This window comes from Delphinus delphis, chromosome 4, assembly GCF_949987515.2.
Source record: "Delphinus delphis chromosome 4, mDelDel1.2, whole genome shotgun sequence".
In the NCBI taxonomy this organism is placed as follows: domain Eukaryota; kingdom Metazoa; phylum Chordata; class Mammalia; order Artiodactyla; family Delphinidae; genus Delphinus; species Delphinus delphis.
The window spans coordinates 1,489,248-1,505,752 of NC_082686.1; the positions used below are offsets into that span (position 1 = coordinate 1,489,248).

Genomic DNA, 16,505 nt, shown 5'->3' on the forward strand with positions numbered 1-16,505 from the left:
AAAAACCATGGAACCGTTTGTCATTTAATTTTATTACCAGATAGTCCAAGTTCATTCTGCAAAGATTAAAACCACAGACAGGGCTGTGGACGTGGAAGTCCCTCCAGCTCCGAGACCACAGCCAGCAGGCTCCCAGGCTGGCGAGGTCTCTCCCACCCGCCCGCCTGCTTTCACCACCCACCTGCGCCTGCCTGATGTCGGGGAGGGTGGCGTCCCCACACGCTTGCAACTTCTCAGGCCACTTTCCGGGGCGAGGCCCGAGTCCGCCGCGGTGGACAGTGGCGCCAGTCTGGCACCGCACCCCCGTCCTCCCTCCCCCCCATCCCCCCCAGCACAGCGGAGGGGAAGCTCCTGGCGTCTGGGCAGAGGTCGGGGGCCCTGAGCAAGGGCATCTGGAGAAGGGGGCAGAGCCACGCCCAGCCACGGTCAGCCTGGAGCCACTGGAGCACCAGGAAGCTAGAAGGTTTTTCTCTTAAAATAATACACAACGTGCAGTCACTGTTGACAAACTCAGACAAAACAGAAAAGCGTGAAGAGTGCCCGCCGAGTGGCCGCACCACCTCCTGGGGGGCCGGCACCGAGCTCCACGGACATCCTGGATTCTTCCAGCACTTTATTGCAAAAATAAACGGGTAGTCACAACACTACCACGTCAACTGCCTGTCTCACTTCGGTAGACCCGCCTGTGCCGAGGACAGCAGCCCCGTCGCTTAGGGGCTGGTGGAGCAGGGCGACAATGGCAGAGTTGGCCCCCTGGGCACCTCCTCGTGGGCGTCCCCGGAGCGCAGGCACGCCCCGCGCTGCGTCAGGACTGCCCACTGCCCTCCAGCCGCATCTGCTGGGCCAGCTGCCGCCCGATGGCCTGCAGGGGGCTGGCTCTGTAGGCCGGGCTGGCCAGCAGCTCCCGAAACCGCGTCCTTTCCTCCTCCCTGAAAGAATGGAGAGCAGAGGTCAGCAAACCCCATGCCCGCAGTGGGGGGCTGGGGATGAGCCGTCAGCACCCCCAGGACCAGCCTCGGCTCGGCCAGCCCGCAGGGACACCGGCAAAGGGTGGTCCAGGACCAGGATGAGGGGTGGGGAGTGAGGAAGGCTGTGCGCTGGGAAGCTCTGCTTGGAGCGTCTGGGGGGTGGGGCGGCCCGAGGGGGGTCTGAGGCCCGACGGGGGCTTTGGGCAGGACGGGAGTGGCTGCCGGGGGCCTCCTCGTGGTCACAAAGGCCCCTCATCCCCGACTGTGACGGTGAGTGGCTATCGAAGGCAGCAGGTGGCAGGCGCCCTGCACACACGAGGCCCCACGTAAGCGGCACCTCCAGCAGGAACCGGGCACAGGGGCTCCGGGCCCCACGGCGGCCATGGCGATGGCGGTGCGGCAGTGGGCCCGCCCCTCCGCAGCAGAGTCCACTGCGGGGCTGCCACCCTGTGCCTGTCCCTACAGCCAGCCAGCCCCCGTCTGGAGCTGCACGGGCCCACAGCCCAGCATGGCCACGGGGGCCTGGCCAGAACCGCAGGGCAGCAGCTCCAGCACAAGCCCACACGAGCCCGTCGTGGCACCATGGTGGGGACGGCCCTGGCCTTGGGCGGGCAAGATGGGGTGGAGGGCCCAGCCGTGCTCTGCCCCCACGGGTGTGTGACCGAGGGCAAGGCCAAAGCACACTGGGCCCCAGCTTTCCTTGCTGCCAACGGGGAGACTTGGACTCCACCGGATGACTGACTGCCCGGCCACATGTCCACACACGCAAGAGGCCTAGGATCTGGGGCCCGAAGCGGCCCCCCAAGAGCCAGCAGCTGCTCCCCTCACTGCGCTGGGGGAAGGGGCTTCCTGGCCCCTGGAGTCAGGCTGGGCCCAGAGCTGGCCCTGGCTGAGCTGTCCCCAGCACCCGAGGGACCGGGGTTAGGGGACGCGGCCCAACGCCTGACAGTCCCGGGGGTGGGCCGTGCAGAGGCGGGGCCATACTCACAGGAGCTGGAACCTCTGCGCCGCGCTCATCCGGCTCAGCTGGGCTGCCCGGGGCCTGATGGCCGCTCTGCTGGGGACACAGAGAAGACAGTCAGGAGAGCATGCACCCACCTGGAACCTCCAGCAGAGCACCTGACTCAGGCCACGGTCCATGGTGCACACAGGGCTCTCCTCCCTGGGGGCCTGGGGGCACGTGCGGCCTCACGGCGCCACACGGCAGGAGGGACCCGGCAGGGGCGGGAGGGCCCAGAAAACCAGGAAATCCTGGGTCGACACCTAAGTTTAGCCTCCAGACCGGGAGCCCTCATCGTGTATTCGTTTCTTCGTAAGTTATGAATGAAAGGCGTTTCCTGTCTCCGCTCCCCGGGTCCCGGCCGCTCTGGGGGCGCTCCGTCCCACTCCAGGCCAGCCTCGGTCCCAGGACACTGCGGCCCTGTTCGTCCGACCGCTGACACCCTCTGTGTCCACCCGAAAGCAGTCCCCCGCCGACCACCCAGAGCTCCCGGGAGGCCCCACCCTTGCCGAACCGGTGGGCCCGGGCTCCCTTCCCCCAGCCAGCACCCCCAGGAGACAGCCACGCGCTGGGGCATCAGGAGGCCGTGGGCCTCCACCCCCGTCTAGCACAAGGTAAGAAGGCTTCCCACGGCCGAGGGCACCAAGGTGTGAACACACACCCAGGAGTTCCCTCGGGGCCAGGGTCCAGGTGCAGCCAAGCACAGTGCAGTGGGGGCACGGCTGGGGGGCAAGGAAGGGCAGGACCCTCGCCCGAGCCTCAGGGCACGCCCAGGGCCTGTCAGGCCACTCACAGTGGGAGGCAGGACCCTCCCCAGTGGTGTTTTCCACTGTGGACAGATGCAGGCGGGGTGGATTCCCCAAGGCCGCGGGCTTGAAAGGAACTGACCCCCAGCACTCACCCCAGCGGCCCGGGCAAGGGCTTTCACACCCGACGCCGGCCCCGGCCCTGCCCGCCCGCTCTGAAGTCCCCCCGGGGAGGGCCCCAGCTCACTTACGGTGGCCAGGCCTGGCTCTGACCGCACGGCCGAGTTGGGTGGACAGGGATAGAGACCTTCCTGCCAGGACCAACTGCAGCTCAGAGCACACTGCCCGCCGCCCAAGTGTCCACGGAGGTGCCTGGGCTGAAAGAGGACCCCAGCCCTGGCTGCCCTGGGAGGAACCTCAGGGAAGCTGCCCCACCTCGAAGCCTGTTTCCCCAACTGTAGGACAGGCCAGTGCGTTCCTGACAGGCTCTCTTCGGCCGGCACTGAGCGCCCAGGTGCGCCCAGGTGGCTCCCAGCTTTGAGGCTCTTGTGCCACTCCCTGCCCCTCCCCCTCTGACGTGAAGGAGCCCAGGTATCACACCCAGCCCAAGGGAACGGGGGCCTAAAGCCAAGCGCCAGCGGACGAATCCCGGAGGCCCCAGGGGCCGAGTGAGCCCTGCTGACGTCAGGTCCAGGCTCCACGCGGGAGGCCCTCCACCTTCGTCCGCTACGACCTTCGGGCCGCGGAGGACCGACGTCCTGGGGAGTCTAATCTTCCCTGATGAGCGCGGCCCATTGGCAGCGGCACTGCCCACTCACCGGCTCTGGCCTCAGGGGCCCCGCGGGCTCTCCAGGGGGCCCTGGTGCCCCGTCAGTGCTGGGCAGCGCCCACCCGGAGTGTGGGGAACACCTGGACCCGCTGGGCCCACTCAGAGCCTCGGGCTCTCCCCCCGCCACCCTGCAGGGCCACCCAGGTTTGGGACAGGCTGGGAGCAGCCCAGGGCCTCAGTCAGGGTGTCCCAGATGGCAACTGGGGACGGAGGCCTTGCACTCGGGATCTGGGTTCCCAGGCACAAGGCTGCCCCCAACACATTCCACCCAACTCGGATGCCTGGGGGCACGTCCGGAAGTCACCTGTCAGCTGGGCCATTCGTGTAACCTGCTGCTTGTAGCAGGCACCCCTGGCGTGAGCTGCCCTGAAGGGCACCGCCTTCTCTCAGCTCCAGGAAACCCTGCCCTTGTGAAGACACAGAAGAGGCCAAACACTTTGTGCAGCAAACATCCCAGGGCTGGGTCTGCTCTAGGAGCTGCAAGACTGAGGGTTGATGACATGAGGACCCCGACCTTGTGAATGGGGCTGGGGGCTCCCAGCCAGGTGTCACTTGGCCAGAAGGCCACAGGAATGGAGTGAAGGGACCACAGGCAAACCATGCCGGCCTGCTCGCCCATGCCCCCCAGGGGTGGAGACAGGTGGGGGTCCCTGCACGTCCTGGGCAAGACCTCTGTGCTGCCCCCACAGGGAGGGAAGACTGGAACACTCCCGGGCCCTCCCACGGTCTCCTCCCCCGGCTGATTTAATCTGTATTCCTTCTCCGTAATAAACTGTAACTGAGTGTAGTGGCCTTTGTGAGAATCATCAAACCTAAGAGTGATCTTGGGGACCCCAGACTTGTGGTCGGCATGAGAAGTGAGGATGGACTGACTGTTCCCCGAATTTCACAGGAACACACCTGGGTCAGGACACGCACGCATGTCCCTGCTGTCAGCTGAGAGGGCCTAGAAGAAGCACACCGCAGCCGCGGTCGGCACACCAGCGCCCAGATCTTGGTTTCTCACACCACTTCCAACGGAAGAGAGCCGGGCTCCCTGGAGAAACGCCGACTCTCGGACAGGAGCAGGAAATGCCCGGGATGAGCCTGGAGCACCTCGTGCCAGAGAGGGAGGAAAGTGCTCGGAAACAAAACACAACAGCCTCCACGGATGGGTGTGTCGGGGGGGACAGCGGAGCCAACCGACGGAGCTGCCAGGGACCAGAGCTGGAGCCGGTTCAGCAACAGAACAAAGTCGTATTGGTTCATGGCCCGAAGTATAAAATAAATACCCACGGGTCCAAAGGGACGTAAATGAGTGATTGATAAGGAAACGGGGGAAGAGGGAATCTGCTCTGCGGGAGAATCCACGTGGTTCTGCAGACACTCCATCCTCGGGGAGGGGAGGGGAGCGTCCCGCCTCCTTGGGTGCGGGGTGTGCACAGCGACCTCCTTCCAGAGGACAGTGGGGAAGGGGGGAGCAGCTGCACAGCGGAGAGACCTGACAGACACACCTGCGCCAGGTGACCAAGGTCAGCGTCCACGGTGCAGGTTACGTGACAGCACGCACCCCGGAGGGGACGTGATGAGACGGGCCCTTCCCCTCTGTGGTCTTCACTGAGGGACATCCTGAAAAATGCCTGACTGGTCCTCAAAACTGTCAAGGTCATTAAAGACAAGAAGGTTGGGGCTTCCCATGTGGCACAGTGGTTAAGAATCCGCCTGCCAATGCAGGGGACATGGGTTCGAGCCCTGCTGTGGGAAGATCCCACATGCCGCGGAGCAACTAAGCCAGTGCACCGCAACTACTGAGCCCACGTGCTACAACTACTGAAGCCCATATGCCTAGAGCCCGTGCTCCACAACAAGAGAAGCCACCGCAATAAGAAGCCCGCGCACCGCAACTAGAGAAAGCCCGCACAGCAAGACCCAACACGGCTACAAATAAATAAATAAATTTATTTATTTATTTATTAAAAAAAAAAAGACAAGAAGGTCTGAGAGACTGTCACAGCCCAGAGGAGCTCTGAGGGGACACGATGACTACACGCCATGTGGGGTCCTGGATGCGGTCCTGGGACAGCAGAAGGACACCAAGGAACACTGAGGAAGTGTGAATAAACTGTGAGCTTTTAGTCAATTATTATTTTAAGCTTATTATTTATAAATCAGTGTTGGTTCCTTAACTGTGACAAACGCACACGCTGATGGAAGACGTCACAGAGAGGAAGCCGCGTGCAAGTTGCACTGGAACTGTCCGTATTATCTCCGTCATTTTTCTATTTACATTCAAACTGCCCTAAAATAATGTTTACTTAAACGAACAGCTCCCCAGTGCCAAGAGGCACTAGACGGGGAAACGGTGACCCTGGTCGACCGGAGGCTGGGGCTGGGAGAGCAGCTGGGCCCCCGCAGCCCCACGCGGCCCTCCTCGGGCTGCTGGCCGCGGTGTTTACACAGCTCTCTCCCCTCGGGGAGCCCCGAGCACATTTTTCAGATGAGAAAACTAAAAGCAGGGAGAGAGAGGATGCTTGACCGGGTCACATTTTTGTTCAAGAACCAGGAATGGAATGTGCATTTTGGGTTCTGGTTCTGTCGCCAAATCTCAGCTCTGGTGGCCACTCCTTGTCTGGACCTGATGTTCTGGGCGATTCCATCCTGGAACCGGCCTGGACCGACCATCTGGCTCTGCAGCCAAGGGGCCCTGGGCGTGTCCCCTGCCAACCCCGGATCCTTCCCCCTCAGAGGGGAATTCGGTAGGAGAAAGAATTATTTCAAAAAGGCAAAATGAGAGACAACACAGTAAACGACGGCGGTCCAGCAACCGTGACAGAACAGAAAGGCCCTCCAATTGCTGCCCGTTTGCCCTAAAGCTGAGGTCGTGGTCACACCTGCGCTGGCGCCTCCCAGCCAGGCCAGGCGGCCTCACCCTTGCTCGGAAACGGCAGCCCGGGCACAGCAGAGGGACGTGCTCTCCTAAAGCACACAGGACTCAGGGAGGCAGGAAGGGCCCCAAGAGGACGGCAGGTCCTGGGAGGCAGGCAGCAAAGGCAGCAGCTGCGGCTGCCGGGAGACAAGCAGGAGAGCACGGAGCCCGGCGGCGGCCCGGCTGAGCGGCTCTGGCCACGCGGCGGGAGAGCAACAGTGCTGCCCACGTGCCACCGGGCTCCCGCCCCCGAGGAGGCCCCAGGGCCCCTGGCTCACGGCTGGGCCTGGGACAAGGGTGTCCAAGTCAAGACGGGCCTCTCCGGGGTCAGTGCCCAGCCCAGCCACCCACCTGCTCGTCCTCCCGCCCTGGACAAGGCGGCGGCCCCGTGGCCAGGACACTCACCGCTGGCCACCCATCTGCAGCTCCAGCAGCTCGGGCAGGGCGTCTCGCAGGGGCTGCAGGTCCCCTACCACCACCGTGGCCCTGCGCCTCTGCTCCGCCTTGCGCTCCTGCTCCGCCAGCCTTGTGGCTTCGATCTCTGAGGAAGGGGGATAAGGGGTCAGCGAGAGGGGACCCAGGAGGACAAGCGCCCGGCCGCCGCCCTCAGCGACAGAGGGTCCCGACTCCCAGCCCACAGAGCCCGAGCTCGGCCTGGACCCCGGGGGCGGGCTGGCTGCCAGCGGTCTGCTGCCCTTAATCCCGGAGGTGGCTGTCGAATTACAGGCTGATGAGGAGACGGGCTCAGGCGGGGAGCGGCCCCTGGGAAGGCCGCCCGGCTGCGGGAGCAGGGCGGGCGGAGGGAGGGGCCGCACAGGCAGAGCTGCCGGCCCCTCCCGCTCTGCTTCCCTTGTGCCTCCTAGGGACACGCCCAGGAGGGAAAAAGAGGTCCCCACGGGAGACGTCAGCAGGCAGGAGGGTCCCCAACAAGGCAACAGGGTGCGAGTGGCCAGGTCCAAAGCGAGAGGAAACATGCACCGCGGGGTCTCGAGGGGGCTCCTGCACTGGTGGGGGGGCCTGGGACAGACCCTGGGGAGGGGGCGGCGCGGCCCGGGCGTCCAGGGTGCCGAGCAGAGGGCAGGGCACGGACGAGCCACCGGGGTGAGGCTGTGGCGGCCGGCAGGGCTGCGGCCTCTACAGAGAAGGGGTTCGGCAGGGCCTGGACGGGGACGTGGCCTCAGGATCTGACTTTCATTTTAAAATACATGTATTTCAAAATTGCTAATAAAACACGTACTCAAATGCATGATTTCCCCAGTGTGGCTCGTGGCAAACACCAGCTCACTAGCTTGTGTGCAGACCCTGCTCCAGGGAAACTGCCTGAATCTGTGACAATTGATTTGCTGACTGTTCTGCATTAGATTCTTTAAAAAAAAAAAAAAAAGGCTCTGCTACTAAAAAGCTTGGAAATGAGGCTCTGATGTGATAGATTTGGGACAATCAGACTGGAGCCTGAGAGGCTCTCCTGCCTCCCAACTGCACGAGGTTTATTGGGCTATAAATAACCAGGCTGCAGACTCTGAATCACATCTAAAAAGGGAACTGAGAGCACCTTCCTGACAAGCAGCCGACAGACGCACAGCCCAGCCGACAGAGGCCTGGAGACGCCAGCAGAGAAGTGCCAGCCGCGGCCCAGGTGGCCCGACGCGGGGCGTCTCCCTCCCGAGGGGCTGTGAGTCTGCAGCCGGTCCTTCAGGCGCTGTGGCCGCCCGGCCACCCCTCGGGGCAGGTGCAGGAGGCGATGGCGGCGGGCACGGCACCCAGAAGGGCGGTGATGACACCAGGCACGGGGCAGGCCAGGAGGACGGGGACCTGGACAGGGGCCCCACGAGTGAGGACAGACTCAGGACAGCCCACCACCGATTATTAGTACAAAGAACACGAGTGCACTCGGCTTGGCCCCGGTCCGCCCAAGCCCCAGGAGGTGTATGAGAAGTGAGGGATGTGTAGCGACCCTTAACAGGCATTTCCAAAAGAGAACACTTTCTGGAAACAAGGTGTGTGGGAGGCCTGGCAGGAGCAGCTCGTCCCCAAGCTCGGAGTCCACCCTCGAAGGCCCGCGCCGCCCAGAGCAGCTCGGAGACGCCCACCCGGACAAGCCAAGTCAGGGACACACCCCCCCCAGGTGCACCCAGACTGGGAGAGTCCAGGGGACCCTCAACTCACCCCAAAGAGCTGAGCTCTGGGGACGAAGACCGCCCGTCCTCCCGGGTCCTCCTGCCCTGGGCCCCGGGCCACCCCTCCATGCCAGGGATGTTAGGATGTATAGGGTGACAATTCAGTACTCTCCATGCTGACAGGGTAACAATCTACTCAGTACCTCATCAAGCCGGGTGACTCTTCCCAGAGCCCTGGCTCCCAGGAGGGCCGAGGCAGTAGCGGGGGGTCGGGGGGGTTCAGGCAGGGGAAGGGACAGGGTGCCGGCCCGGCGCCCAAGCTGGGGGACCAGGCAAAGCAGGCCCAGCTCACAGGAGGACGGAGGCGAATGCCAGCAAGTCAGAGCCAGAGCCTTTTGGGTCCAAAGCGCGCGGGGCCCACCTGGGACGCACCCGAAGCACGCGCGAGCACAGCACAGCACGGGGACGCGTGCCGGGTGGCCGCTGCAGCTGCTGCTTCAAAGGGAGAGACTAGGCACCACAGAAGTGCCCGAAGAGTCTGACAGAGTTCACTGTCCACTCAGGGTAAAGGTCACAGTGAGACCAAGAACAGAAGGAACTTCCTTAATTTGAGAGAGACCATCTACCAGAAATTCCACATCTTGTGTACATCAGGCAGACTCTCTGATGAAGCAGGCCACAGAAGGGATGGCGGACACCCCCGCCAACCTGGCCAGGCGGCTCCGAGCCCAGGGAGGGCACGAGCGCGGCTCCCACACCGGCCTCAGGTCTGACGCAGCTCCAACTCCAACAGGGCCTGTAACTGAACCTGGGATCTAATTCCAAACCTTATTTTTTAAAAACACTAAATGTGTAAGAATAGCCAAAACATTTTTGAAAAAGAACAAGAAACAAGAGAGCTGGCCTACTGGATATTAGAGCAAATTATGAAACGAGGGAAATTCCGACAAGGAGGCGTCAGGGAGGTGGGAACTCGAAGAGCAGGCTTTGCGACCAGCCATCCTGGGTAAAGGGGGGGGCGGTCCCTCCCTCCCGCTACTCCTAAAAATTACCTATGCCAGAACTGAATACTACAAACGAGACAATTTCACTGGCGTGTGGGATGCTGAACGTGGGAAATTTTTATGGGCTAAAACCTGTGTTTCTACGTGCTGCCCAGGAGGGCAGGCCAGACCCCTGAAGGGCCATCCATCCTGGTCATTTTCTCCTTGCTTCCTGGCCCACATTTGCTAACCTGTAAGAAACCGAAGGGAAGTTCCTTATAAACAGGGCCCGAAACAGAGCTCGCATGAGGACCACTACCTTTATGCACCGTCCCGGCCTGGGGTTACTGACCCTGAGCAACGCTGGCTCACAGGACACTGACCACGGCCCAGTCCTCAGCCCGTGGAGACTGGGACCAATTCTCACCCCTTCTAGCAACACTGCAAAGGTTCCGGCCACTGCAGTAGGATGAAAAGACGACATAAAACAGAGTTTGAAAAGAAAGTGGTAAAACTGTCTCTATTTTAGTAGCATGATCATTTATGCAGAAAATTCTAAGGAATCTCCAGGATAACTACCAGAACCAACACAATTTTAGCAAGGCCAGAGAATACAAGCTTAATAATCATTCATAAGCAATTAATTAATAATATAATAGCAAAAACCGGAAAATGAAGCTTTTGTGAATTTCATTTATAACGGCTTCAAAAACTGTCAGACAGCAATGAGCTTATCCAAACCCCACAAACCTAAGACCTCTGCTCTGAGAACCACGAACACTGACGACAGAAACTAAGGAGAACGTAAATAAAAGGGGAGACACCACGCTCATGGATGAAGACCCAATACTGTTAAAATGGCCATTCTCCTGAACTGACCTATAGACTCAGAGCAATCCCTGTCATTGCTATCATAGGTTGTGTTGGTGGTGGTGACGTTCAAGACATTGACAAGTCTGTGATAAAATTCATATGGAAATGCTATGAACCTGGACCACCCAAAGCAGTCTTGAAACAGAGGACCTGGGACACAGGACTTCCCTTATCTGACGCCAAGACCTGCTTCACAGCTGCACAATTGAGACAGCCTGGTACTGAGAGGCTATCTGACTTTTCACAAAGACACAAAACTGATGAGGAAAGAAAAGTCTTTACAACAAATTGTGCTGGAACTGGAAAAAAAAAAAAAAAAAGAAGAACCTGAACCAGGACTTCACACCACAGACAAACATTAATTCAAGATGGATTACAAACCTAAACGAAAAAGCCAAAACCGCAAAGTTTTTAGAAGAGTAGGATTTATCCGCCTGACTTGGGACTGGGCCATTTTCTTAAACAAGACGCACACTAGCCCCGTAAGGAAAAAAGACAAATCAGCCTCCTCAAAATTAAACTTTTGTTCATTAAAAAAAAAAAACTGTTAAGAAATTAAATAGGCAAGTCCCAGTCTGGGAGAAAATTATTTGCAAAACACACCTGACAAGACTGGTCTCCAGGACGGAGGAACTCCTTGAGCTCAACAATAAAGAGCCCAGCAAGAGCCTCATGAAACAGACCCTGGGCCTCAGAGGACGCCCCAAGGGGCAGCAGCACGTGAAAATGCCCATCCACCATGACAACGGGCACCTCACGCTCAGCAGCTAGGACTGCAGGGACAGACGTGCCGGCACAGCCGCGGAGCAGCCACAACTCTCCCACGTTGCTGGGGGCGTAAACGTGCAGCCACAGCAGAGACGTCTGGCGGTTGCTTATAAAACTAAACATACACCTGCCCTATGACCCAGCATTCCATTCCAAGTATTTACCCAAGAGAAATGAAAACATATGTCCACAAAAAGACTTGTAGAGAATGTGCATAGCAGCCTTATTCACAGCAGCTAAAAAGAGAAAACAGACCAGGTGTCCATCCATAGGAAAGTGGACACCAAACGGTACGTCCACATAAAGAAACACTTCTCAGCAACAGGAGGGTGCAGACTACGGCTACACGAAGCACGGACGAGCCCAATGCCAAGCTGAGCAGAAGAACCCAGACAGAGAAAGAGCACATCCTACGTGACTCCTTTTATACGATGTCCAGAGCAGCAAAACCTAAACTCTGACCTGAAAAAGACCAGATGGCGGCTACCTCGGGGGCAGCCGGGACTGGGGAGGGGCACGGGGCATTTCTGGGTGATGGTGATGGTCTGCACCCTGAAAGGGATTCTGGTTGTACAGGTGTAGGCATTTGTCATAAATCACTTAAGATTTGCATTTCATTGCATGTAAATTTTACCTCAAAATAAAAACTAAAAAGAACCATAAGCAAATATTGAACTCCAGTGGAATTATTTGGGAGAAAGCGTGCTGAAGTCTGTAATTTACTTTGGAACACGTAGCTAAAACACGGGTTGGTGTTTGGACAGACAGATGAACAGACATGTGATAAAGAAGTGAGGTGCTCACTGTAAAACGTGGATGGTGGGCATAAGGACGCCCACTGTAAAATGCTTCCTACTTTTCCGTACAAAACTTTTCGTAATGAAATACTAAGTAAAATCAACTGCGGAGATGTAGCTAAAGCTATGTTCAGAGGCTGACATACAGCCTTTCATTCCTACACAAAACATACAAAAATAAATACGTCACTAAAACAAACCTAAAGAAACTAAGAATGGGGTACTAAAACAATAGCAACTAACAATTTGGAAAACAGAAGAGTAGAAGTGACAACTAAATACAAGAACTCTTGGCATGGAAGAGACAAAATTAACCAGAAATTAGAGAACGGGATACAAATAAAGAATGATAAACAGGATATTAAAAAATGAGAAGCCAACAACTCTGCTAATAAATGTTGAAATCTGATTAGATTAGATGTTTTTATAGGAAAATAAGTGACCAAGATTAACTCAAGTAGTTAGAAAAAGACCAACCATCATGGAAGAAAACTTAAACGTCTTCAAAAAATTGTAGCCCATGGGCTTCCCTGGTGGCACAGTGGTTGAGAGTCCACCTGCCGATACAGGGGACATGGGTTCGTGCCCTGGTCCGGGAAGATCCCACATGCCGCGGAGCAGCTGGGCCCGTGAGCCATGGCCGCTGAGCCTGTGCGTCCGGAGCCTGTGCTCCGCAACGGGAGAGGCCACAACAGTGAGAGGCCTGCGTACCACGAAAAAAAAAAAAAATTGTAGCCCAGGAACGTTCAGAGCCCCAGTGCTCACGGTCTATTAACTTTTCCAAATCCATTTTACAAAGAATATTTTGCACAACTCCATGCTAGGGACTGTGAAAAAGAAGATGGATGAATGAATCATTTCCTTAAGAAACATCCAAAATGTAAAAGAAAACTTAAAATTAACAATTGTGGAAGAAATTGATAAATTTCTCTAAAAAATTAAAAGCATACAGTTTCTTTAAAACCATCAAGGAAAAAATAATGCAGAGGGCTTCCCTGGTGGCGCAGTGGTTGAGAGTCCGCCTGCCGATGCAGGGGACACGGGTTCGTGCCCCGGTCCGGGAAGATCCCACATGCCGCGGAGCGGCTGGGCCCGTGAGCCATGGCCGCTGAGCCTGCGCGTCTGGAGCCTGTGCTCCGCAACGGGAGAGGCCACAACAGTGAGAGGCCCGCGTACCGCAAAATAAATAAATAAATAAATAAATAAAATAATGCAAATCATGTTCTGTGTGAGAACATAAACAAAAAACCATTTCAAATTAATTTTAAAAGTCAGCAAAACACTAAAAAGACAACCGTAAGAAAAAAATTTCAAAACAATCTTCACAAGAAAATCTTTAGAAAAAATCAGATGCTCAGCATCAAGAAATATAAGTATCTTTTCCAAGCAAAATTAATAAGAAGAAATCCACCCCACAGACAGGTGCTCGGAAAGGAGGGAGCCACCAACCCCCGCAGAGCGGAGGCCCGGGGTCCCCGACCCCACCAGGTGGGTGAAGAGCCGCCTCTGCTGGGGACTCTGTACTGTCACACGCCCGGAAGAGGGCCTGGAGGGACACACGCAGAACCAGAAAGTGGGAAATTTAGTAGGTATCATAAAACACCCGACCCGCACGCACTCCCTTTGCAATGCCTTCCACGGGAGAAGCAGCTTCCTGCGACGTTCCCGGTGGGGGAGGTCGGGGTTGAGGCAAGGCCTTGCGGACACTTGTACAGGTGACAGGGCCAGCCCCTCCCCCCGCGGGGCCGCCTACTTGTCACATCGCAGGCCCCCTCGTCCAGGGCCCCAGACCACCCAAAGCGGGCTCCGAGCCAGCCCGGGACAAGGCCCCACCAAGGACAGGGCCCCACCAGGGACAAGGCCCCACCAGGGACAGGGCCCCGCCAGGGACAAGGCCCCGCCAGGGACAAGGCCCCGCCAGGGACAGGGGGAGCTTACTCTGCAGCCACCTCTCGCGCCGCAGCTTCAGCTTCTCCTTCTTGGGCAAAACAGCCTTGGCCTTGGCACCTGCGGACAGAGAACACAGGGTGAGCAGGACAAAGCCAGGAGCCCAAGGTGTGCACACAGGTGTAGCTATTCAGGGTGCCCGGCCACCACGCCTGGCCCCGGCTGCGGGACACCAGGCCCCCCAGGCAGGGCCGCAGCACACCAGGCAGAGCGACGCCAGGCTGCCCCGCTCGCTGGGCCTTAGCTGGTTTCCCCAGAGGTAACGCGGCTTAAGCCCAGGCCACGTTCCACCCGGGGCGCATTCTGTACAGGATCCGACTGTCCCGCAGACTCCCGAGCTGGTACAACACACCCACGGCGTCTAAGGAGAAACAGCGCAGAGACGAGCTCCGTCAGGGCGGCGCCCCTGGTCAGCTGGACTCGTCAGTTCAGGACCCCCGTAAACGCCCGTAACCCGTGACTCCCACGGGCAGCTAAGCCCTTTCCCAAGGGTCAGATCCCGCACGCTGCGGCCGTGCCTGGAGCTGGCCTGCTTTGCTCCCCACTCACCCCGACCTCTCAGCCCAGCAGGAAGGGGAGGCGCAGGGCCGTCAGTCACCCTGCGCCAGGTCGGCGGGCTGCGGGCAGGTGTGCAGGAGGGTGACGGGAGGGAGGGGCTGCATGGCAGGCGCCCTGCAGGCGTCAGCGGCCGTGGGACTGTGGGTGAGGGAGGGGATGTCCCCGGGCCGGCGCGGGGCCCAACTGCCAGTGGGGTGAGGGCAGCATGTCTGGGGCAGGAGCCTTAGCAAGGGCAGCAGCGGCAGGAGGCAGCAGAGGCGCCTCACACGGGAGCCTCGCACCCGCCCTCAGAGATCCAGGGAGAAGTCCTCTCTGCCTTGCTCCTGATTCTGAAATAATTTCAAAAGAAAAGAGTCTACGACCCGCAGAGACTGACAGAACCGTAAGCGCATGCGGCATCTGAACGAGCGGCAGGCTGGCACGCAGGTCGGGACCCTCCCCGCGCCACCCAGGACCCCTGCCCAGCAGTCCAGGAAATGGGACCCGGCACGCTGACCCTGGGAGGCCCAGGGGACTGGGAAGCTTCAGTCTCGCGGAGGCTGCAAGCCCGAGAACCGGGGAGCCTCCGGCCCAGGGCGGCCAACAGACGCTGCCCCCAGGGGCACGGGAGGGAACAAGCGGGAACGGGCACTGCGGGGCCAGGGCACCTCAGGTCTGCTCACCTCAGCATCCCGCCAGGGACCCCGAGGGCATCTGGAGGCTCCAAAAGCCCAACGAGCCCAACCCCCAAGGCTAGCAAAGCCCTTCAATGGGACAGTGAGGGGCCAGCGGGCCAGGTGGACCAGCCTTAAGAAGAAGGCGGTATCTGGGCAGGGCCACCACGTCCCCAGGGCTACGGTCAGGGCTGCGTGAGGGCAGCACGGCTGCCCGGGGCGGTGCTCTATCCTGTCTCTGGACATCTCCAGGGCTATAGAAGGACACGTATGTCCAGCCAAAGGAGAAGGGCCTGGCTCCATAGTGGCTTTAATGGAAGTTTTCAGACTCACAGGAGAGAGGGCCCTGTGAAGACCCCTTGAGTGTCCTGACCGCACCCACCCGACCCTGGCACTTCGAGCCAACCCTAGATGGGCCAGCGCCCATCCTCCGGACTCTGGGACAGCAGGCACAGGTAAGTCCCCAGGTGTCTGAGCCAGCCGTGTGGAAGGGTCCCGCCTGCGGACGCGCTGCCACGCACCGAGTGCAAGTGGCCGACACACAGCGAGGCCGAGCAACTGAAACGCCAGAGCTCGGGGCAGAGAAAAGCGTCCTGCAGGGCCAAGCAAGGAGGCGGGTGGTTTGTGCTCAGAAGACCCCAACCTGCCTGAAGGGCTTCCGCAAAGCATTCCTAAAGGCCCCGTGACAGAGGCGGGTGGCAGGGCATGTGATCAGCTCGTGCACAGCTCTCTGACTGGTTGATGGTGAGGTAACAGGCTGGTTAACATGTGGCACCAGGAGGTCTGGGGGCTACGTGCTCAGGGTCATCAAGTAGTTAATTTCTTCCACTTAGTGGTGGTTTTTAGCACCTGAAAAACTCAGGAAATATGCTCAAGGTACTATTACCTGGGCACTTCAGAAAGGAGCTACGGCAAAGGATGTGCGAGAGGGGTCTGCCCACCCCCCCAAGGCCCCAATGGGTCCCGCCTGATTACAGACACACCCCGTGAGAACGGGCCATCCAGGCTGGACGGGGGACACTCAGGGGGACGCTGGCCAGCACCAAGGAGGCAGCGGCACCACGTCGAGCCTGTCCCGTCCGCTCCCTCCTGAAGCCTGCGTATCACTTCTCTCCATCCCAGCACCAAGCCCCCTCGGACTCAGCCCGGGACAGGCCAAAGACCACAGTGTCCCCCCTCAGAGGAACGTTCTGGAATGGCAGGAGAGGAGAGGACAGAGCAGGTGCTCAGGCCACCCCACCTGGTGACAGGGGAGGAGCACCTGCCGGTGACCAGGCCTGGCCTCACCGACCTGAGAACACAGCTCCAGAAATCGCCACCCCCACAAAGGCGGCTCGGGGGGGCCCCTGCCCCTCCTAGTG

At 59.1% G+C, this 16,505-nt stretch overlaps 1 protein-coding gene across 3 annotated transcripts in view; it reads right to left on the reverse strand.

Annotated features, from left to right (window-relative positions):
• Nucleotides 1–528: 528 nt before the first annotated feature.
• The window catches only part of SLX9 (SLX9 ribosome biogenesis factor), a 28,125-nt gene continuing 12,148 nt past the window's right edge, over nt 529–16,505 (reverse strand). Inside the window, exons 3-6 of one of the 3 annotated variants that reach the window (XM_060010220.1) lie at nt 13,925–13,993; nt 6,854–6,989; nt 1,957–2,025; nt 529–929 (exon numbers count right to left, since the gene is read on the reverse strand). In XM_060010220.1, coding sequence (XP_059866203.1) covers nt 806–929; nt 1,957–2,025; nt 6,854–6,989; nt 13,925–13,993 — 398 coding nt within the window. In that variant the 3' untranslated portion in view covers nt 529–805. Of the gene's footprint in view, nt 930–1,956; nt 2,026–5,480; nt 5,626–6,853; nt 6,990–13,924; nt 13,994–16,505 lie in introns of those variants that run through there. The other 2 variants (XM_060010221.1, XM_060010222.1) reach the window with 2 other exon arrangements.